At 34.9% G+C, this 23,261-nt stretch overlaps 1 protein-coding gene across 2 annotated transcripts; it reads right to left on the bottom strand.

Moving 5' to 3' along the window:
- Positions 1-174: 174 nt before the first annotated feature.
- sart1 (spliceosome associated factor 1, recruiter of U4/U6.U5 tri-snRNP) lies at positions 175-22,325 on the bottom strand. 2 transcript variants are annotated; one of them, XM_073934471.1, is made up of 20 exons: positions 21,843-22,325; positions 20,195-20,249; positions 20,036-20,091; positions 19,248-19,374; positions 19,020-19,125; positions 18,855-18,932; positions 16,509-16,674; positions 16,291-16,459; positions 13,735-13,941; positions 13,530-13,642; positions 12,325-12,470; positions 12,048-12,172; positions 10,966-11,130; positions 10,766-10,876; positions 10,515-10,602; positions 10,313-10,403; positions 6,720-6,855; positions 6,545-6,634; positions 497-618; positions 175-412 (listed from the first exon to the last, which is right to left on the bottom strand). In XM_073934471.1, exons 7-20 carry the CDS (start codon positions 16,520-16,522, stop codon positions 394-396), a joined length of 1,596 nt encoding a protein of 531 aa, XP_073790572.1. In that variant the 5' UTR covers positions 16,523-16,674; positions 18,855-18,932; positions 19,020-19,125; positions 19,248-19,374; positions 20,036-20,091; positions 20,195-20,249; positions 21,843-22,325; the 3' UTR covers positions 175-393.
- Positions 22,326-23,261: the final 936 nt, after the last annotated feature.

Raw genomic sequence — 23,261 nt, 5'->3', positions numbered from 1 at the left:
GGCGACAGTGCTAACCAATGAGCCACTGTGCCACACCAGATATAATCAGTGTAAATAAAAAAAAAAAAAATATATATATATATATATATATATATATATATATATATATATATATATATATATATATATATATATATATATATATATATATATTCAGATGACATTAGCCCAGTCTTAAATCGCAACAGTTTTTATTGAGGGGAAAAAAACAAGACAGATAAGGTTCTACAGAGAACTGTCAATCAAAACAAAAAAGTTAAATCAAATAAGGGACTTAAATTCACATACAAGACAATGTCTGTATATACATCACCAGTTGCAACTGTGTTTAGGAGACAGCTAAAATGAGCGCATTTTGTGAGATTTTCTGTCCTTCTGTTCCAGAATAAAGATTTATTTTGTAATGGTATTTCTGTAAACAAAAAGAAGAAGATAAAACCAATTACTGAACAGAATACAGACAGAATGAAAAGGAAAGTGTAAATAAAATACGTACGCGTTCATGCTTTTCCCGCTGCCACTCAGCACAATGTAAGGAGTTTTCTGTGATTTCTGCTTTTCCTGCAGAAGTGCCACGGTTCCCAGAGGAGTATCACTGCTGCTCATCTTCTTCAGCAGCTGCACGGACAAGCAAAATGGACATTAGCTTTATAGTTTGACAACAATGATAGTATACAGAGCTCAGCCTTAAAGGGACAGTTCACCCTATACTGAAAAAAAAGAAAAATCAATCAATTTACTAACCCTTGTTTCAAACCTGTTTGAGTTTCTTTTTTCTGTTGAACACAAATGAATGTATTTTGAAAAAATTTTTATCGCTAACCATAAACTTCCATAGTATTTTTTTTCTACTATGGATGTCAGTGTTTACAGGTTTTCATCTTTCTTCAAAGCATCTTCTTTTGTGTTGAACATAAGAAATAAAATATCCTCTTTTTTTTTGGAAGATCTTAAAAGAGAGCGAATTGAGAGTACATTTGTATTTTTGGGTGAAGAATCTCTTTATTTATTCAGAAATCTCCATGTGCTTCTCATTCAGACTTTCTAGGAATAAAAATGATCTGTCCAAATAGGAAGTATGATTATTAAATATAATTAAGCAGAATTTATCCAGTGTTGTATATCAGCTGGTAATTACTTAAATCCGCATATTTGGGATATTTTCCCCTCTTAAATTGATATTAAATGAGTTTTTACACATTCTGATTAACTATTAAATGCATCATCTTTGAAATTGAAATAATGACACATGCATTTTGATTACAAAGAGAGATCTTTGGAAAAAAAATGGAGTTAATGGCTGACTTTCACCACAATGACAATATAATTTTCCATACTTTAACATTGACATAATTTTAGAGGTTATGAACCATTGAGAATAAGTTTAGCAAACTTTTTTTTTATTTATTTCTTGAAGAGGATAATGTAATATTTATGTTTGTATGTACATATGTGTGGAATTTATGCATTTGTGTGTGTGTGTGTGTGTGTGTGTGTGTGTGTGTGTGTGTGTGTGTGTGTGTGTGTCTGTGTAAATAAATATACAGTTGAAGTAAGAATTATTAGCCCCCCTTTGATTTTTTTTCTTTTATTAACATTTCCCAAATGATGTTTAACAGAACAAGGAAATTTTCACAGTATGTCTAATAATATTTGTTCTTCAGGAGAATTATTTGTTTTGTTTCGGCTGGAATAAAAGCAGTTATTAATTTTTTAAATACCCTTTTAAGGTCAATATTATTAGCCCCTTTAAGCTAGATTTTTTTAATAGTTTACAGAACAAACCATCGTTATACAATAACATGCCTAATTACCCTAACCTGCCTAGTTAACATTAATTAACCAAGTTAAGCCTTGAAATATCACTTTAAGCTGTATAGATGTGTCTTGAAAAATATCTGGTCAAATATTATTTACTGTCATCATGGCTAAGATAAAATAAATCAGCTATTAGAAATGAGTTATTGATGGATGGATAGACAGACAGACAAACAGACAGACAGACATGTATGTGTATATTTATATATTGTTTTTGTTTTTAATCAATATTATTATTTGTTTTGTTTCCACTTGTTATTTGTTCCTAATAAAAACTATTAAAAGTATTTTAAAAAAGCATAATTTTTGTATTGAATGAATAAATGCTATTGGGTTATCATAAAAGAAATCACCACCAATTCCATGTTTTCACTGAAGCAGCAGCATTTACAGTTTAACAAAGCCCATATGTAGCGTCAAAGTGTCAATTAATTTATATTCATATTTATAATACAACAATTTTATATAATACATTGTATTTAGCAATTATTATAAAATTTTAAACAATATATATTTTTAAAACAAACCACTCCTTTCCTAGCTAATGACGTTTTTAATTGGTATAATCGTCTGGTTGAGCAAAGTAAAATGATCTTACACTTAATCCTGCAAAGTGCAAACAATCCAGTTAGGGATGCTCATTTCAGTTAATTTTGCCAACCCATTCATGAACCAAATATTAACCTTTAACTGGTCAGATAAATATTAAATTATTACTTAATTTAAAAAACAAATTGACGTGTCTATTTTGTGTGACACCATAAATATTGTGTTTTACAATACAGATTTATTTTAAAATGCAAACAGCAGCATACAGAACATCACAGCACATCTTCATGCAGATGCAGTGTTTCCAACAGCACAGGAAAAAAGCAAGAACTAAATAAAAAGAATAAAATAAGTAGGCCTGCCCTAGATATTTTTTATTTAAATGAAAAAAAAGTTGATTACAATATGAAAACACTGACTGAAATATTTTTAAGAACCATTTTTTTCCAATCATGCTTTTTCTTCCGTCAAATAAAAATATCAGGCTAACGTACCACAAATCGATCACTCCATGGAAAAATGCATTAAACTAATGCTCCGCTTTGATTATTATATCACAACATTTTGTCAAAATTTTTAATAGAAGTCATTAGTTTAAAGGTAATGGGCTCTATTTTGACAGTGCATGCGCAAACAGAGCATCTACCCCTCAAGAATGAAAGATAATCAATCTACTTTCACTTTCGCTCTTGGATAGGGAAACCTTTAGGCACAGACATCAATTAGCCTATAAATAATTAATTTAGTTTGTTACGCGCAAATATTTGTTTTAAAACTATTTCTAAATTCAGTTCTAATTTCCAGCAAACGAATAAATGAACCATAATAACGAAGTGTGTGTTTTAGGAGTTATATCCTAATACACATGCTGTGCCCCATATGGTCTAAAACCTGCAGGTGGGCAAATCTAAGCTTGTTTTCAATAAAACAAATATAAATATGGATATAATAAATAATACTGCTAATAATAATAACATTATACAAAAGCAAATTGTTATGAATGAACTGAAAAAGCCTCCCGAGATGAAGGCGGCAAAAAAACAGTGGTTTTTCATATTTATGTAGGCTAGAAAATAATATGTTTTGTAATATTTTAATCCTTTATATTTATATCCTATATCTATTCTTATTATATCCTATATATAGGCCTATCCTTAATATTTAAACTTTTTCATATGTAAAGATATATGCGTATAGCTCTACATCTTGTGTCTAGTTTTTTAAGCAGTGTGTATGCTAGGCCCAACTCTGCGCTGGAGTTTAGACCGGGTTTGTTTTGGTGTAATGAAAAATCTATTATAGATTCCTCAAAATAGCAACTATGCGCCTCAGAACACCTTCTTTTTTAGACCAGATTGCCTATGGGCACACATATGAGCGCAAATGCATTTGCTATTTAAAGAGCATAGCGCAATGCCTCACAACGACTCTTGCGCCAAGCTGAAACTAGCAAACAAGTATTGCGCTGCGCCTTGCGCCGGATCTATGATAGGGCCCAATGTCTTATGATTATGACTTCTCATCCGTCTCAATCTCGGTTCATGCGTGCACACGCTGAATGTGAAATGAACCTTTAGGCTCATATGTTGACTTTTTGAAAAGTAAAGGCTACTATAGAATAATATAATTTTGTTTTCTACATATGATATTGCATTAATTTACATGTTTTATAAGCTACAAAATAAAAGCCTCAGTTTGGTGCAGAGTTATCATTATGCAGAAATCAAGGAAACATTTGGATTAGTTTGATTCGTAGATTAGGCTATGCAGGCTATTTTAAAAATGTATTATATAAGAACTATTATTAACTGTAATTTTCTAAATGAAAAAAAGGTTGGTTTGTTAGTTGTACACTACATTTTAAAAATTATAGCCTATTTGTTGAGTTCATGACACAGATTCAAAACAGAGACAATCAGCATCAGCACTGGTTTGGCAACTCGTCTGTGTCAAACTGCAATATTCTTCTTTCATTTTGTTTCTTTGGCAAACGTGTTGTAGGCACGTGTGGTTGCACATGTTACCGTCCCGCAAATTAACAAATATGTTGCACATCAGGGGCCGATCACACCAAACACGCTTTTCCGTTCCAAAAAGGGAAACAATTAGGAAAAGACTGATTCAGCTGACCCGTATCGTGCGCGAGTGTTGATTTGTAAAGTCATACAGCTCTGGATAACCTGAAAAGCGACCACAAGTCTCTCCTCCATCATTAAAAGTTCTCTGTAGTCAGCTTATGCCTAGTTCACAATAAAGGATTTTAAGCCTGATTTGAGCCCGATTTGGAAGTTAACGAGCTCGCCGACAGATCGGGCTGTGATCGGGAAGAAATCTGCGGGTGCTCGGCGCTCGCCGCTCTTTTTGTGTGAACTACTGAACAACCTCGCCGACACCTCGCAGACGGAAATCCAACATTTAGCATGCTAAATATTCCAGAGAAGTCGGCCGACTCAACCCCACATGTGGTTTGATGTGGTGACGAGCTGCAGTCAATGAGAGATCATATCAGCATGAGCTAAATGTCTGTGTGCTCAGGAGCTTAGCAGAAACATCTGTAATTGGTCAGAATGGGCATCGGTGCACTCGCTTCATTCTGCGTTAGCACAGACATGAGAGTAGGGTATATTAAAAGTGGAACTAGAATTCCGTAACTATTAGAATTACCATACTGCTCATTCTGACCGTTCTCATATAAAACGCCATATTGTCACATCATATTTACATTCAAAGCTATTATTGAGATATTAAAATTAAGCTTTGAATGTCTGGCATCATATTTAATGACACATTAAATAAAAAATATAAATATAAAAATATAAAAAATATTTTTTTTTTGTAATACAGCCTATAAATATGTAGTTAAGAAACTAAAACACTTAAAGGTCTTGGAATTTCATTTTCACTTTCAAACAGGAGCTATTTCCCTGCACAGAATATGCTGTTTTGAAAGATATCTGAAGTAAATTGATGTTTTTGCCATCAGAAAGTTTTGTTTATGTTAGCAGGAAGTTGCTAGGCAAGAAAATGCACACATATTTAAAGTCACAGCGAAAAGTATCAGACATGCATGCAGTCATTTTAACCAATATGGTAATTTCAGGCAGAAATGCTCAGTTCTTTACTGTTTTGTAATTAAAAAAAAAAAAACAATGTCAGAAAGAAATACACTGATAGTTAGAAAACGGCAGGGTGTTATAAATATGTAAAAATTAAAAACTCTCTGTGTATCTATCCACTGGAACCTTGCAGATGAGTGATTAATCTGCTGATAAATCAGCTGATTTGACGATGTTTTTAAATGCTTTCTCCAAAGCTTGAAACGCTGTCAGTGATGTCATCAGCACACAAGCAGCCAATAGTGTTCAGCTTTTTCTAAAGACTCCTCCCTCAAAATTTTATTGGCTGTGGTTTGGTAGCTTGAATGAGCTGATGGGGAATGAGTTGTTGTCAGATCATGTAGTGTGTGACCCCCCTCTTGTGGATCATTCACAGAGTGTTGCGTAGTGTGAACACCACAGAGATTAAAAGACACAAAGTCGAGTCATGTAGTGTGAATGGCACAGCGATCTGCTGATGTTTAAAATCCTGTAGTGTGAACTAGGCTTTAACAGCACAAACACTGCTGTCACTTCAACAGAAATCCTGTTTCTGCTTTTATTTGATCGAAGAATGAAAAAGACGCAACTGACGTAACTGGCTTTTTCCGCTCAAAGTTGACTCGGTTGCAAGTACAACAATGTACAACAGCAAAAACGTGAGGCGCGATGGGTGCAAAAGCAGCACGCAAAACACTCAGGGCCATTAGTAAACCATTCAAAGGATGCGCCTCTCAATGCAAAAAGCGCGTTCGCTGTGATCAGCCCCTTATGAAGCCAAACTTGAAAAATATATAAAATATATATATTTTTTATCGTTTAACTGATACCGTTAATCTTTTACAAATGCACCCTTTCGGTTAACGGTTAATCGGTTATTTTGAGCATTCCTAAATTTAGTTATGAAAATGTCGACTCCTTATTTATGAACACAAACATAAAAAGCAGCACTCTTTAACAATTCTCACACAACCCAGACTTAATAAAATCCTGAATCAATTAGGATTTCACAGTCATTTTGTGAACTGAATGTGTCGAATAATAATGGTGCTAATATGCTCAACAATCTGCAGAAAACATACCGCCTCTTCCTCAAGCTTTTTCATCCTCCGCTCCGTCTTCATCTTGCCCGATCCTTTCCCATGAAAGCGATGAGAAAGCTGTCTGAAAGCCTAGAGAAGATACACATTCTTACAGCAGTGATCTCTCATCTTTGCACTATATATGTGAAGTGTGAGGAAGCACATGTGCACAGACCTCTTTAGGGCAGAGTTTGCGCCCCGATTCATCAACGTATTCAATCTTAACATCAGGCTTGTAGTTGTCCTTTTCCTTGAAGTCCTGAGTAAAGCCTCTGTATTCCTCCCTGCGGCTGTACTTGTCATCAATATGCCTGCATATGAAGAAAATGGAAACAAACAACTTTTTTAACTTTAAAAATGCATTTAAAAATCTGTACACCCTTTGTTTTGACCCCAAAAATGTTTTTTTTTCTGTTTTAAAAAAAGTTACAAAAAACTAAGTATATCATTGCATAAAACAATTATGTATTAAAGAGGGTTTCTGCAGCTTTTATCAACTCAAATTTAAGACTTTTGAACACCCTTATAAATGACTTATGGCCTGGTTGGCCCAATGGAACTTTTATTTTTTGCTTGCCACAAAAATGAAATGTATTTATTTCTTAGCAACATACTTTAATGTGTCAAAACAAGAAAACTGAAGCTGCACACGCTTTTTTTTCAACATAGCATTTCTTTAATTCTTTCTTTTTCTTTGTTAGAAAAATGACAAGTTTAACATTGTTAAAAGTATAGTTATTGTGAAGACAATTACATTAAATAAAAATAAATACTTATTGGCTTTTGTTGCAAATTGACTAGCTGTGTTTCCACTATCGCACCTAAAGCGAGCAAGCCAAGGCCAATCGCGTTTCCACTGTCACTTCTGGGGCCTAATCAGGCCAAAGCGGGGCTTTCTCGGGGTCAGTGGTCTGCCTTTTTTGGCCTGCCGAATACCTTGGGCATGCCATCATTACTCTAGTATTTCTATCGCACACGAGTACTTGCGGCAAAACAAATAAATAAATAAGGGAAAGAAAACAAAGCTGGTCAGTTTAAGATAGGCTATTTCATAAAACACCTTATAGGCAAGGGGTCTTTTTGCTTATGATTGCCCTTATGTTTCCCTTTTAAATGTAAGGCTGTTGCATAAAAAAAATAAAATTTTAATTTAAAAGTGACTTTTCTTTGCTGCGTCCTCCTTGATGTTTCAATAACGCATAATAATCTTTACACCATATTAAAGAGACAGCAGACAGTAAAGGTTGTCATGAGTTTTTGTCAAGTTTAAAAGGTGTGTTTGTGATTGATGTGTGCGCGTCAGATGCCTGTATGTGTGCGAGACACCAGGCAAAAGAGCGCTTGCTTGACACCTCTGTTGATGCCGCAAGCTGCAGCTTCTTTCTTTTTAATTTATTTTGGAGCTAATACAAAATATGAATACAACAGAAAGACATAAAACTTTACAAATTACCTTTCCACATTTGTAGGCTCAAAACAACAGTGTCATATCTTGATAAAATAGCCTAAGCTATATTGAAATCATTACAAGAATTACAAATATCCGATATAATAAAATAACATTAAATAACCAAATATAAAACAAAAAAAAAGCTAGCTAGAACAATGTAGGTATATACAATATATAAATTAACCCATTTTTAAGCCATATATTACCTTCATTTTACAAAAGCCTCTCTGAAAAAAAGATTTTAGATATTTTCTAAAAACAATAAACACCGGAGGAGGTTTAAATATTATTTATAACATATTTGGATACGATGATATCAATTGAATCATGCAAACAGAGCATTTTGGGGTGAGTGAAAGCAGAAAGACCTTCTTTTCTGTCATCCAGCGCTGCTTTACAAACGCATTAGGAAATTGCAAGTAAAAATGTGTTTTATGTCCTCAAACAAGGACATTAATGTTTTTATATGGCATAGTAAAATTTACAAATGAAATTTTAAATACATGTAGAGCTTTATTAGGACAGTTGCTGAGCTCAACGATATATAACCTATTTGTTATTTGCTGAAACACTTAACACTTTCCTTTACTTAAGATCACAGAATAATATGGAGCACCCTTAAATAAAGTAGAATCACCTATTATGTGTCACATTTGGGCTGAATGTTTACTGCTGAATAACGAGGATGTTATAAAATACATTTTATACCGAGTTATTACCGGAGAATTTCTGTGGTTTTATATTATGGATGGTGCGCTGGGTCATGGTCATCCCTCCGCCAACAGTTGGTTGGTGAGTAAACAAATATCATGAATGAAAACGCAAAGGTCAGTGCGTATAGACAATGTATTGCTGTACAATAACATGTCATTTGTTTGATTTGGTTGTCTTCATATTAATAGTTTCGTGATGATGCGATGGTGTGCTTTATCTGCCTGATTCCTGCTGAAGTGGGCGGGTTGTGTGACGTTTGATTTGGGGGACGTTCTGGAGGCGGGTTTGCATGACGTGCTGCAAACTTCTAGCCCAACAGTGGAAACGCGACATGATTTCGGCCTCACTGCTCAACCTCCCGGGTGATTGTCCCAGCCCGATAAAATCTCTGGCTCGCACTGGCCTGACAGTGGAAATGCAGCTATTGACTATAACTTCGACTCAAACTAATGCATTTCTGTTATAAAACTTTAAAGTGTCATGCCTATTTATAAATATCTACTCCCCCTAACCTCTGCAAGTAGTTTTTGTATGAATGGAACATAAGAAAGGGATACATTGTCCTATTATTATCATGAGGAATAGTGTATATATTTTTAGTTTTCTTTCCCTGATTTTATTGAGATGGATTGCTGGTGATTAGATGGATGTCGGCTTGATTGGGTAGCTTTACTAGGACAGAGGAAAATTAAGATCTGTTTAAAATTATTTAAGACCTACAACACATATTTCAGTGAATCTAAGTGACTTTTTAAGGCTTAAAATTTAGTTTTTTTAAATTTAAGACATTTTATGACAATTTAAGACCCCGCGGACAAGCAGATTAAAATAAAAACAAGTAAATAAATGAAGTAAAATAAAAATGACTTTGTAAAAATTATTCAACAAATCCTTTATAAATAAATATATATATATATATATATATATATATATATATATATATATATATATATATATATATATATATACACATTTTATTTCATAATACACATAAATTTCCAGCATTAATCCCAGTGAAATGAATCATGTTCACATTTCATAGATATTATAAAGTCATGTTTGATAATCATGAAATTAATATCACTAAATGAATGCAGCAATGGTTTTTCAACAGGTGAACATTTACATAAACGCGCTCACTAAAAAAAAAAAAAGTCCCAAATTTGTTAGATTGTGGACAAAAAGGCTAAATATAGTTTACAAAAATGTTCTAACACAAAGTTAATCTTTGTTATTTTAACACCAATAATTGTGCTTTTTCCACATTTCATTCACTTATCCTTTGACTTGTTCAAAACCATTTAGATTTTTTTTTTGTTCTGTTGAAGATATTTTAAAGAATGTTGGAAACCTGTAATCATTGACTTCCACAGTTTTAGCTTTTCAATGAAAGTCAATAGTTACAGGTTTTCAACAATCTTCAAAATAACATATTTTTGTGTTTTAGAGAAGTCAAGTGTAAGTAAGTGGCAGAATTGTCATTTTTAGGGGAACCAATTCTTTAATAAAATTTTTATTGTACTTATCAAGGTCAAGACAGACACAAACGCGTTAAGAAAAAAAGAAAGAAGAAACAAGAGCAAATTCTTGCTTTTCCTACTCACATTTTGTCTTCGATGCAGTAGTTATCATTTGCTAGCACTGGTTTTGGAGCCTTGACACGAGCCACCTTCTGCATCTGTGTATCCAGCAGTCCTGAAATAGTAGTATGTACATGTTTAAATATAATCATTAAAATGTACATGTTTAGATGTTTAATCATTTAGACATTACTGGTCAAGTTCAGAGATTTAGTTAAAATCTTACCTTTATTTTTGCACAGAAGCAAAGCAGCAGCGAGACCCGAGTTCACAATAGGCTCTTCATCCAAAATAGTGGTAGAAGCTGTTGAGAACTACAATAGAAAAGAACATGTTGAAGAAAAGATTTTACACCCAACCTTAATTACTGTTGGACTGATCATAAAATTAAAATAAGGTTATCCTAAAAAAACTCAAGAATTGTGTAGTTTCATTTCATTTTAAATATGTAGCTTGAACAAGCTGCAGAAGACTCACATCAGCCTGGTTTTTCTCCTCATCCAGGTTGACGGTGCTCCAGCCCACGTTGTCATCCATATCAGAGTCTGACTGTCCACCTCCTTCTTTCTCGTCATCCTTTTCAAAGTCCTGTGTGTGCAAAACAAAAACACATCCATCTCAAGTCCAGCTGGTGAAATGATCAATCTTGAGTGGGAAGGCTTTTAATTGATTTCTACCATTATATCCTCTTGGTCCTCTCTGTTGCCTGACAGCCCGTAGGTGGGAATGTCTCCGAGAGTGCGGCAAAACTCGGAGGTGGCATTAAAGACAATGTTGTTTCTTTTGTCCGGGTCGTTGTCATCGTCTCCTCTCGCTCGCAATTGTTTCATGCGCTCAATCACCTGAAAATCAACAATATAAACAATAATGGAATGAGCTGAATAAAGGAAATCTATTCTTAAAATCTTTATTAAAATCATATATGTTTACATTTTCAAGGAGAGCTGTGGTGAAATATTGCTCTAGGAGTCCATTTGCATCTTTTCTGAGATTTTCAAATTGCATCGCTATTCTGTCTTGAATGGATACTGAGCATAGCTGCAACATCAGATGGCACTTTAAGCTTTACTAACAGCCACATTCTGCTTCCATCCACTTCCTAACAAATGCAGTACCTACCGAGTAATAGGCAATTTTAGACACAGCTTGCTAGCTCTCTTCTTCATGAGCATTTGAGTATATGGTTAAGAACTAGCCTAGAGTGCCATCTGCTGTTAAAAACTAAGCTCAGCATCAAGAAACAATAGTAATGCATTTAAAAAATCTTCGATTTTAAGTAGAATCAATTTTATTTACCACTGCTCTATATCAACACACTTCAGAGTAGATTTACCACATTTGGAAAGCAGTTACTTCTGCACACTTCAGCATTAAGGATTTGCCAGAAATTAAGGTGCCTCTTAGGTTGGGCGTTGTTGACCAATTTGGCATTGTACAATGTCTAATATGAAACATTGCAATGGACGATGCCATCATCGTCATAGGCGGGGTGTGAGGTTGTTAAATATCAATTAATTCATAACTAATTAGTTCATTGTAGCCTACCGTTTTCACTACCTGACCTACATGGTCTTTGCTTTACCCATAACCAAACCATAAATAAATAAGTTACAAACAAATGACCACCCACAGCAAATCATACAGATTTTGATGTCATTACACTGCATGAAACAATATAAAAAAAATGAAATGACTATGAAATGATAAGGAAAACATGTATTCTTTTTGTTATTTTGCTTTAGTAGCATCCAGTGCTCACCCTTTCTCCGGAATCTTTAAGCATCTGTTTTTGTCGGAGTAATCTCTGCTTCTCAAGCTGTTTCTGGAGCTCTTGCTCAGCTTCATCCTCTTCTAAAGCAGACGGCTCTGGGGGGACAAAATCCTCTGAGAAAGACAAGGAGAAACACTGTGAGTGCCGAGAATAGTGATCCAACTCATTTGAATATCAAAGCAAAGACCCCTAGAGAGAAACAGATGCCTTAAAAGAAAAAAGGAAAAAGAGTTTTAAATTTGGACATGAAGACGTTTTCTCTTACCCTCATCACTAATGTCCATATCGGCCATTCTAATGTCATCTGACTGCTGGAGGACATTTCTGGACTTGCTGATGTTTTCTATAACAACATCACCGGGCACTGCCTCTTCCTCCTCATCTGCTGCTTTTCTACCTCGACCTCGAGACCTGAGAGCCAGAATGATTGTGTTAAAATATTAGTATTGTTGCTGGAGTATTTAAGCCAAGAAATGCAGGAAAACTGTATTGTTGCCCGAGTATTTAAGCCAAGATAATGCAGGAAAATATGTTTTACATGCACCTTGTCATTTTACATCAACATGTTTTAGAGATTATAATTATTTTATCATAACCTTCAATCATTTTAGAGATTGTGGGCTTTATAGTGTTTATTTTTCGACCTTAAGTGCAGTAAACGTTTAAAATACACTTTTAAGTGTGTCAGGTCACTCACAGTTTAATTACAATGTATTTATTTTCTTTTTCAAAAGCCATCTTCTCAAAATAAAACTTTAGCACCACTAAATCTATACTCTGAAGATTTTTGCAGAGGAATATGATCATACACTATTTGTTTGATTATACATATTACTTTTATGAAACAAAAAGCTATGAATATTGTTTTTCTGAATGCTTATAGTACTTTAGAAATGATTAGTGATAAAAGTAAATTCCGCAGATCCCCCCTATAAAAATCTACTATTCGTATTTGTCAAAAAAATATAATTCTAATGATGATGATACAAGGAGTGTAAATAATTTGTTTATAAAGAATCATATTTAAAATTAAATTTCTTATATTAACCAGAACCAATACATTTAAATGAAACCTCTAATTTTTATTTCTAATTTTCAAGGCTATTTTTATGGCAAGAACATTAATAAATATACAATTAAAAACAACAAACAAATGAATACATAAATAAGATTTTAGGGTGAATACATGATGAAAATTCTAACACTGATAGAAATATAAGCATTCTGAACCAGAGTTCAACAAATTTTTAGATTTTAGTTTGAGAAATGCAAACTAGCTTGTTTAATTAAATCATGCATCATTTGAATATTAATACAGCACCTTAGAAAACTTGCTATGTAAAATAAAAATGTTTGCAATTGTCAATGTAATTCATCAACTAGTAAAGATGTTAACTATTAGTTGATAATTTTTTTTCACCATTTTCACCTGCAGTGTCCTGCATTAACACAACTGAGTGAAAACTTCACCTGGATCCGAAATCTGAGTTTCGAGTGTCGTCAACCAAGAGCTCGTCAGCCCTGGGTACTTTCTCCTTCTTTCTGATTTTCTTGACCTTACGTTTAGTTTTCTTAAAGCCAACCTTAAGTCACACATTAGGGGGGGAAAAAAGAAAACCATCAGTCAAAAATAAAATACAATTTGAATTCAAGCTTGCTGAAATGTGGTTCTCACCATCTCCTGTGGCGTGTAGTATTCAGTGGCAAGAGTGAGGGCAGACGTGCTCAGAGACTGGGCCTGATCGCGCAGACTCTCTCTGATGGCCTGCAGCTCTCGCTCTCTCTCACCTCCAACAAAACCTCCAGAACTTAGCCTGAAGCTCTTTTTCTTCTCCCCCTCGATCTCCTCATCATACTTGGACAGCACAGACTTTGGCTTAAACTGGAAAAAGATGACATAAAGGTTTAAAGTTTAAAAATACTACAGTGGAAATAACAATAAATTATTTTTATTGCAGCAAAAATACTTGATTGTTGTGCCAGAATGAGAATATTGTTCCTAGCCATATTGATTTCATTTCAATTCTTAGTAGGTAATGTATCTACTACAGAAGTGTCAACCTTCAAATAGGAAAATGATCAAAACTCTGAGGAACATGCTAATGTAATATTCAATGATTCAATGATTTAGCTAAGCTAAGCTGAAAGTGCTCCTGCCAGACCAGAAACTCAGCAGAAGGAACTGAAAAATGGTAAAACTCAATCGTTTTAACTTTAGGGGAGATGTAAAATGAATTCCAAAAAAGGTGGAGTGTTTATCTGAAGAACTAGTGAGGACAAAAGTTTATGGTGTTCTTGTGTTGCTGGAATTATGACCAACAGCTGTACTCTAACACACCAAAAAGAACTACATGCGAATAAAATACAGAAAATGATCTAAAATAATCAATGTTGCTCATTCAAAAAAAACTAGTACTTCCAACACACAAACTGTAAACAAAGCACCATTTTGCATATTACATGGAAATATTTGCTCATTTAAATGCTCAGGAAAGATGACATGACATCAGACTTCTCTTGTAAATTTTGGCTTTGCTCGGTTGCTTCATTTTAGGAGAATGTGATGCTTATGTTGCATTCATACGATATTGAAATTATTGTAAACAGTTTCTTGGTCAAGTTTAAATCTGAAAATCTGATCATTTTGATAACCATTTGAAGCATATTTAGTTTTATTCGACAGTGGAATTAGCATGGATGTGTATACGGTTGTCATAAAAACGGGATGTTACATTTAATTTTAAATTAAATATTTCAATACACTATTTCTGTGAGTAATAGATAAGAATAATACTTGTATCCTCGACAATTCATGTATTTTACAAAACAAAGCTCTTGAATATAAAAAGCTCGTAATCTTGTTTTTGCATGAAGCATAGCACTGGAACTTAAGATTACACTGTAATACATCACTGTATCATATTTATTCAAGAGAATGTGTCCTCATTCGATAAGAAGACAACTCATAACTCCATGTGCAGATTTCTTTTGATACAAATCAAAAATAAGTGTAAAAAAAACCTGTATAAAATGAGGTATTTAGCTGCAAAGGAGAATTAGACCATACATTTGTTGGGACATTTGATGACAGCAAAATGAAAATGTCCCCACCCACACTAACTTTTGTAGCAGTTGATACAAATTTTATGAAAAAAATCTAGCTTGTGCAGACAAAAACAGGGCTCGAAATTGTTTTGGTCGCATATGTGCCTGAAATTTCATCAATGCGCACTCAAAATATAATCGGAAGCATTTGTGCGAGTGCATAAAATTGTTGCCGTGCGACCAGTTTTCATTGCAAATTGTTCACCACATGCGTGGGCACTCATGCACAATCCATCTTTGCACCTAAAATGCCCAATACTTGCCCCACTCTCGCCCTTTTCTGATTGGCCCACTGCTCTAGAACTGTAAGTGAATGGACTGGTTAATATCAACTGTCAATCGCTCAAACAATAGCTTCTGCCTTCAGATGACAGGCGCAAAAATGGAAAGAGCTGAAGATGAGAGAACTGACAGATTTTGTTCTAGAAAACACTTAAATTTACAAATAACGGTACATCTGATTAGTGATCATGTGATGAATGCTAATCCACCATTTACACTTTTCAAAAGAGTGGATAAAAGACTTCCATTGAGTTAAAGTCCGCTATAAAATGATTGAAGCATTCAATGTAAAGCAGGTGTGATGGAGTTTGCAGGTAATAGCCTTTGCCACTAAATCTACTCACTTTAAGTGTGAGAGGTTTTATTTAATCCATTTAATCGTCAGCCATGGAAGTGGAAGCTGTATGTAAAATGTAACACCGTGTGCACCATCGCAAAAGGACTTGCATTCACTAAGATGAAATTTTGCAGCTCATGAAAAGACTGTTATTGCTATTAAGATGACATATGCAAATAATAAGTTATATTTCAATAACAACAGTGCAATATCAGACACCACCCCTGAAAATAGCAGTTATTACTCTTAACTAAGATTCATTCATGTCAAGCAGTGCATGCAGGGCTGGTGGTCGCAGATTTTTTGTTTGTTAGTTTTGATTAGTGTCGATTTTAAATGCATTAACCTTTTTTTATGAAACTTGAAGAAACTGTGTTCGTAATTGGTGGTCACGACTAAATTTTGGCTGGTGCTCCTATATTTTTTAAGTAAAGCAAAAAGGTTCATTTAAAGCCCTGAAAAAAGCATTTAGAAAATATATCATCTCAAACTTTGGGGCAATCTTACAACGATCATGTCATCCACACTCTCCTCTTCTTCGTATGGTTTATAATCTGGCTTCTTTTTCTTCAGCTCCACGTTTTTCTCTGCCTTCTCTTTGTCGATCAGACCCACATTGACCAGTACGTCCTCCTCCTCTTCCAGAACGCCTGTGAAAATCACCCACACAGAGAAACTGTAAGTGCGCCCACATGAGAGTGTGTAGGTGGTGTCAGCGATTTAACAGATGCTGGTTCATCTAAAGCAACAGAACAGTACTTTTACCAATACCCAGAAACATTTTGGCTTACCTTTGTCTTGTAAAGTTAACACAACTGTTTGCCCCTCTGAAAAAGACTCCACCTTGTGTTGAACCTTGAGCCCTTTGAGATCGTGTGAGCTGTATGCTTGCTAGAAATGAAAAACAGATGATTTGAATTCAGTACAGGCACAGATTTTCAGTACTGTGATAGATTTAACACCAAGACACATTACCTCTAACAAAAAATTAAATGATAAAACCTAGTTTATGTCCTCGCTGAATTTAATTTGTGTAATCTGCTAATTAAAGCAGTGGTTATTTATCAAATTAAACATTAAAGATCTAGGGCATGGCTTCTTAAAGTCCGGATTACTGTCTGGAACTGGACAGCAAGGGTATTCAATCCGGACCCGACTCCATTTCATATTGCAAGACCATACGTAAAGGATTCAAATTGTGGATTTCCTTCATTTATAAAATGCATAAACCTTGTAAATCAACTGTTCAGTTGTATTTTTGTATAAAAAAATTATAAAAATAAAAGAATACAGACTAAAAGGCAACATATTCAAAGTTTTCCTGCATGACTAAAGACGGTAAAGAAAACTTGATGAAGAGAATCGACAGTTCAAAGTTAAACGGACAGAAAAGTATGCATTTGTTCAGCACAAAGCCATTGTGCTTGATTAGTAAAGAGACAATTGAAGTTGTAAAGCATTTCTGAATGGCAGTATCCACAAAATACAGATATAATGACCGCAAAACTACAAGCCCTTAAGTCTTCATTTTGTACTTTTTGCATTTCATCTTTTTCATTTCATTAATCTTTTTTGGAGAGAGGTCTGGATGCAGACCTGGTGCAGTTGCAATCTGAGCTGCATGCAATGCTTTTAAAGCACAGAGCAAATCCTACCCCTGACAGTGACGTCCCTAGCTTCAGTGCATTGTGTCTGACATTGCTTCTCTGATTTATGCAATCTCAGGCCCTGTTTACACTAGTATGTTTTAGTTTTAAATGGCGATTTAGAATGAAAACTGTTTGCGTCCATACTAGCATTTCACCCAGCGTTTCTGAACAGCTCTCAGTTTACACCAAACCACTGAAAACGCACATCACAAGACCACACTGCTGCCGCCTATCAAACCAAATGAGAGCTGTGCTCGTTGGACTGATCATCAAGGATCTACCGCTGGATCCAATCTCACTATATTTGTTAAACGTAATATTCAATTCATCTTGTTGTCTATATCTAACAACATATTCCCTGAGATATTCCCTGGTCTTTTGAATCTATTACTTGTTCTCAGGTAACGTCTTTTGGCTGAGCACAAAGACGAATCAATAAAAATGAAAGGAGGCAGTGGACGGATGGTGTAACCGTAGCAAAACTTATGCATTTTAAAACGAAAATGCATTTGTGTAATCGGGGCCTCAGCTTGCTTCATCATGGCTGCATCCATATACTATTGTCCTACCTTGTGTTGTGTTTTGTACAAAATTGCACTTATATTAGTGGTTTTGCCACATTTGCATTGTATTGTATTTAATGTGTTTTAAATGCAAATGCCACTTTATCTAAAGAAAAATAGTGTTGACTTGATGCATGTTATGGATATTTATTAAAAACAAGTTATGTAATATTAACAGTTCCAAACCTTTTACCTTGATAAAAATTCAGAATTGGATCTTTTAATGTAGACATTGAGAACCCCTGATCTAAGGTCTACAGGAGAGAAAACATCTATGGGGGAATGTACATCAAAAAGCCATACACATTCATTATTAAATAAATTGTTTGTTAAAAAAAAAAAAGATAAATAAGCCAAACTCTAAAATATTGCATTGAGTATAAATTCAATCTAAAAAATAAATGTATGGAATTATACATATTAACAAAAAAATTTCAAAATTATTTAGAAATCAAGATTTGAACTCTTTACGTGTGTATTTATATACGTCTATATGCATGCATGTTTATGTTTGCCTTTATCATTATATTGACATATTGACACTGGCTACTACCAAGTACCAGACACATTTTAGAGGGACATTTTAATATCATCTGAGGGGGACTAGGACCTACTGACCTAATGAACGATTGTTGTGAATTGTGTTGTGAGAAGAACATTAAAAAAATTATTCATACTTCACTGAAACCTAAACACAAGTGATCACAACAGGCACATTTGAATGCATTTGGAAAAGGCAGTGTATATCAACACTTGTGATCATATTCCTAAAAATAGCGGCTGACACCAGGTGAAAACAGGACCAAACATGTTGAGAACAACTGGAATACTAAGAAAAAGCAAAATCAAAATCACACACCCGCTTCTCCTGTGCAAACTCCTGCTCAACAAGATTGCTCACACCGAACTCTTCATCCATCTCCTCGAGGAGCTTGGCCTGTAGACAGACAGAAAATGAATGAAACACTGATAAATTCCAAGTGAGACCCAAAGCTAATCATTTGACTATTCTGTCTTTCCTTACCCTCTTCTCTGCCATTTCCTTCTCTTTGGCGAGTTTGCGACTCCTCTCCACCCAGGCTGCTGTGTCATCCAGCCATGGCTCATCATCTCCAAGCGCCTTCACCTTCCTGACATCATACAAAGACAAACAGGCTGAATTACCCATTCAAATACATTCAATGCAAATTGGGCTAAAAGAGAATTGCAATATCAGTATTTTTTATCTGTTGCAACCAAAAAAAAGTCCTACCCCAGTTTCTGATTGAGCAGGCGCTTCTCTTTAAGAGCAGCCAGTTTCTCTCGCATCTCTGCCTGCTGTTTGAGCTGGACTGGATTAATGGTCTCAGCAAGGAGGGGCTCCTCCTTAGTTCCTGCCTCTGAGAAAAAGGAAAAAAACATGGAACAATCAGAAATTTAGAATTAAGGCTTTAAATAAAGTAAAATAAAATATTTCCTTTCTGTGTGGAGTTTGTATTTTCTCCCTTTGTCAGGATGGGTTTAGTCTGTTACTCAGATTTGATGAAGTTGAGATTCTAAACTGTTCCTCCCCGACTTGTGTATAAGATAGAATTAAAACAGGTTCTTGCCATGAATATAGATGCTAGAATGGTGTTAAAAGTATAAATGTTGCATATGTATATTTTTTGCAATAGATTTTTGTAAAAATTAGAGATTTTTCTTTTTTATCAAAAATATTTTGAGCATTAAGTAAAGCTCATGCTAAAGTTTCCTACTGTAAATCTATAAAACATAATTTTTGATAAGTAATACGGATCGTTAATTTGGAAAACTTTAAGGTCAGTGTGTCAGTATATCTGTCAGGTCAGTTTATTTTTGGAACCCTCGTATAATAGCCAAATATTGTCCCATCACCCTATCAAATCATAGATCAATGAAAGGCTTAAATATTTATTCAAACTGTCACTATTTGTCAATTTAATAAAATCAATGAAACAATCAATTATTACTATCAAAATAGAAAATAAACATCAGTGTATACAAAAAAACATTTGACTGAATGTTAATGTTTATTCTTACCTTTCTTGTTTTCATTGAGATCGAGGGGTTTCAAACCAAGTTTGGCTCTCAGCTTACTGCAAAGCAATGAGTAATGGCATTCAGCAACGTACATTTGCATATACATGTACAAGTATTGCATTGGAACTTTCATTATAAAAATACCCAACTAATACATACTTGGTCTCTTCAATGCTGAGTGAAGCATCACCACTTGCAGATTTAGGACCTGGCTCTGCAAGACAAAACGCTGACATCAGTATCACTCAATGCAAACACATCTATCAAAGAATTAAAGGGATAGTTCACCTAAATATTATAATATACTCAAGTCATTCCAAACCTTTAGGAGTTTCTTTTATTTCTGTTGGAACTCAAAAGCAGATATTTTAAAGAACGTTTGAAACCATTAAAAGTAACCACCATAGTAGGAAAAACAGGTGAGGCAGTGGCACAGTAGGTAGTGCTGTCGCCTAAATGCAAGAAGGTCGCTGGTTCAAGCCTCGGCTGGGTCAGTTGGCATTTCTGTGTGAAGTTTGCATGTTCTCCCTGCGCTCGCGTGGGTTTCCTCCGGGTGCTCCAGTTTACCCCATAGTCCAAAGACATGCAGTACAGGTTACTTGGGTAGGCTAAATTGTCCATAGTATATGTGTGTGAATAAGTGTGTGGATGTTTTCCAGAGATGGGTTGCGGCTGGAAGAGCATCCGCTGTGTAAAAATGTGCTGGATAAGTTGGTGGTTCATTTCGCTGTGGCGACCCTGGATTAATAAAGGGACTAAGCCGAAAAGAAAATGAATGAAGCTGGAAAAACAAATGCTATGGAAGTAAATAACTGCTGGTTTCCAACTTTTTTCCAAAATATCTCAAGTTGTGTTTAACAAAACATAAAGAAACTCTTTTGTAAAAAGTGAATTTTTATAGTTTATTCATATTTTTCTTACTATGAACTCAACTGTTAGTTTATAGCTTTCTTCAAAATATATTGTTTGTGTTTAATTGAAGAAAGAAACTCATAAAGGTTTGTACTGTATCTACTTGAGGGTGAGCAAACTCATAGAGGTAAAGTTGGTTTTATATCCGCACATTCGTTCGTTTGGAAGTCCCTATATTGTTTACTATGTTACTTTGAATATTCGATCGGAATTAGCATGCAAGTATGACTTCTAAACAACATTAACACTATCTAATTCACTGTGAACAATATTGTACTTTGATGGTCATTTGCTGCTAATATGATTTCCCTATTTAGAATTTGCAAAGAATACTTTTCTGAAATTATATTATTAAGGAGAAAGTCTAAATATACGAATATAAAACCAACTTTACCTCTAGAGCAAACTCTTCATATTTGCATGAACCATCTCTTTTATGTTACTTTAAAAATGGCCTATGAATGTAATACAGCATATTACTTTTCCAAGTAACTTTAGCCAACACTGACAATAACTATAGTCTTCAGTAAAGTGTTATATAAGATAGTATGCTGGAGAAACAAAAATTGTGTCATTTTAATGTTTATTTTGCTTACATTAAATCAGCACCGTTTTACAGGTAGTTTGGCACTGGCTGGACAGGAAGACCAGGACTTTCTCCTTCATAACAATTTCAGAAAAGCATTCTTTACAAATTCTAAATAGGGAAATTACATTAGTAGTCAATGACTATCAAAGTACAACATTGTTCACAGTCATTTAAATAGTGCTAATGTTTGAAGTCATGCTCGCATGCCATTTAAGAGCGAATATTTAAAGTACAATATAGGCACTGTGTCACAAATAAACGAATGTGCGAATATAAAAACAGCTATACTGAATTAGGAAGACTGACCGCTGTTGTCCTCGAAAGCAGGATCAAGCTTCTCCTTCTTGACTCTGGGCTCCGCGCTGCTCTTCTCGGATTTGCCACTTCGGTCTTTCTCCGCTCCCCGACTGCTTCTATCCCTGGAGCGAGACCTCTTTCTCTTCTCTCGGTCCCTGTCCTTCTCCTTATCTCGGTCCTTGTGTTTGTGCTTCTTGTGCTCACGGTGCCGCTCCTCGGGATCCCGGTCCTTCTCCTTTTCCTTGTGTTTCTTTGATGATCCCATGTTGGGTCTGTTTGCGGATTAAATGCTGTTTGTCTAACGTTAAAGCACTTCTGTTTATAATAACTCGACGAACAGGTTAACGTTTACAGAATATTGACTGTACGATTACATCATAGTATCGGGTACAACTTATATTATTTCATTATTTCGTATGTAGTTGAGCAGCAAAATGTAAACACTAACGTTAAGCCAAAGCGACTTGCTCTACTGCAACAACACGATCGTATGATGAACGCGGTGCTGTTCTGATAACGTCCGGGTTAAATGGCATAATGGATTTGCAGCACCACCTAATGGTATGGAGGTTTTGACTTGTGTTCGTAAATATTTTAATTTAATAAAATAATGAATGCTCTCTCTGAGTTACAGAAGAAGAAAATGTAGTTTTGTAGTTTATGAATTTCTCCTATGAAACTATTAGGTTGTATAAGTAACCATGTTTTTGAACATATTGGTTGAATACAGTTTAACTGCAATCACCATAAGCTAATGTGGCGAAACCCTGGTTGATTGGTGATTACTGTGGTTTAATAGCCATGTTTGTTCATTTTTTTTTAGTAATGATTAATTTCTGCAAGACTACTAGCAGCGTGAGATTTAGACCTACAAATCAGGCTTTAGTTGATTATTTTGAACAATCAGATTTTAGAAATGTCACAGGTTCATGCATCTAACAATAAATGAGCAATTTATAAATATTATCATTTTTATTTTTATTACAAATATTTGGTTTTAAAAGCAGGCCTATAGCCAGGGGGGGTTTGGATGATTCAAAAGACCCATGCACGTCCCTACTGACAAAGTCCAGAATTTGGCTGCTATAGGAGCTCATTTGTCCCAGGTTTCCATCATAAATTGTGAAAATAACCAATAGAAGAAGACTTTAAGACAAACTGAATTTTGAATTATTCAAATGGACAAATTCCGACTGAGGATATGAGCTGGCGGGCAGCACGGTGGCGCAGTGCGTAGCACAATTGCCTCACAGCAAGAAGGTTGCTGGTTCGAGACCTGGCTGGGTCAGTTGGCGTTTCTGTGTGGAGTTTGCATGTTCTCCCCTTGTTCACGTGGGTTTCCTCCAGGTGCTCTGGTTTCCCCCACAGTCCAAAGACATGCGGTACAAGTGAACTGAATAAGTTAAATTGACCATAGTGTATGTGAGT

The sequence above is a fragment of the Danio rerio genome, chromosome 21, assembly GCF_049306965.1.
Source record: "Danio rerio strain Tuebingen ecotype United States chromosome 21, GRCz12tu, whole genome shotgun sequence".
NCBI lineage: Eukaryota > Metazoa > Chordata > Actinopteri > Cypriniformes > Danionidae > Danio > Danio rerio.
The sequence above is the reverse complement of the archived record's forward strand: the minus strand, read 5'-3'. Positions and strand labels throughout refer to the sequence as shown.

Excerpts from the sequence above, each read along its gene's own strand:
- sart1 (XM_073934471.1), bottom strand. Across the intron at positions 12,173-12,324 it reads TATGGACATTAGTGATGAGG|AGGATTTTGTCCCCCCAGAG; the intron begins GTAAGAGAAAAC and ends TGTCTTTCTCAG. Across the intron at positions 6,856-10,312 it reads TACTGCATCGAAGACAAAAT|GCATATTGATGACAAGTACA; the intron begins GTGAGTAGGAAA and ends CTTCATATGCAG.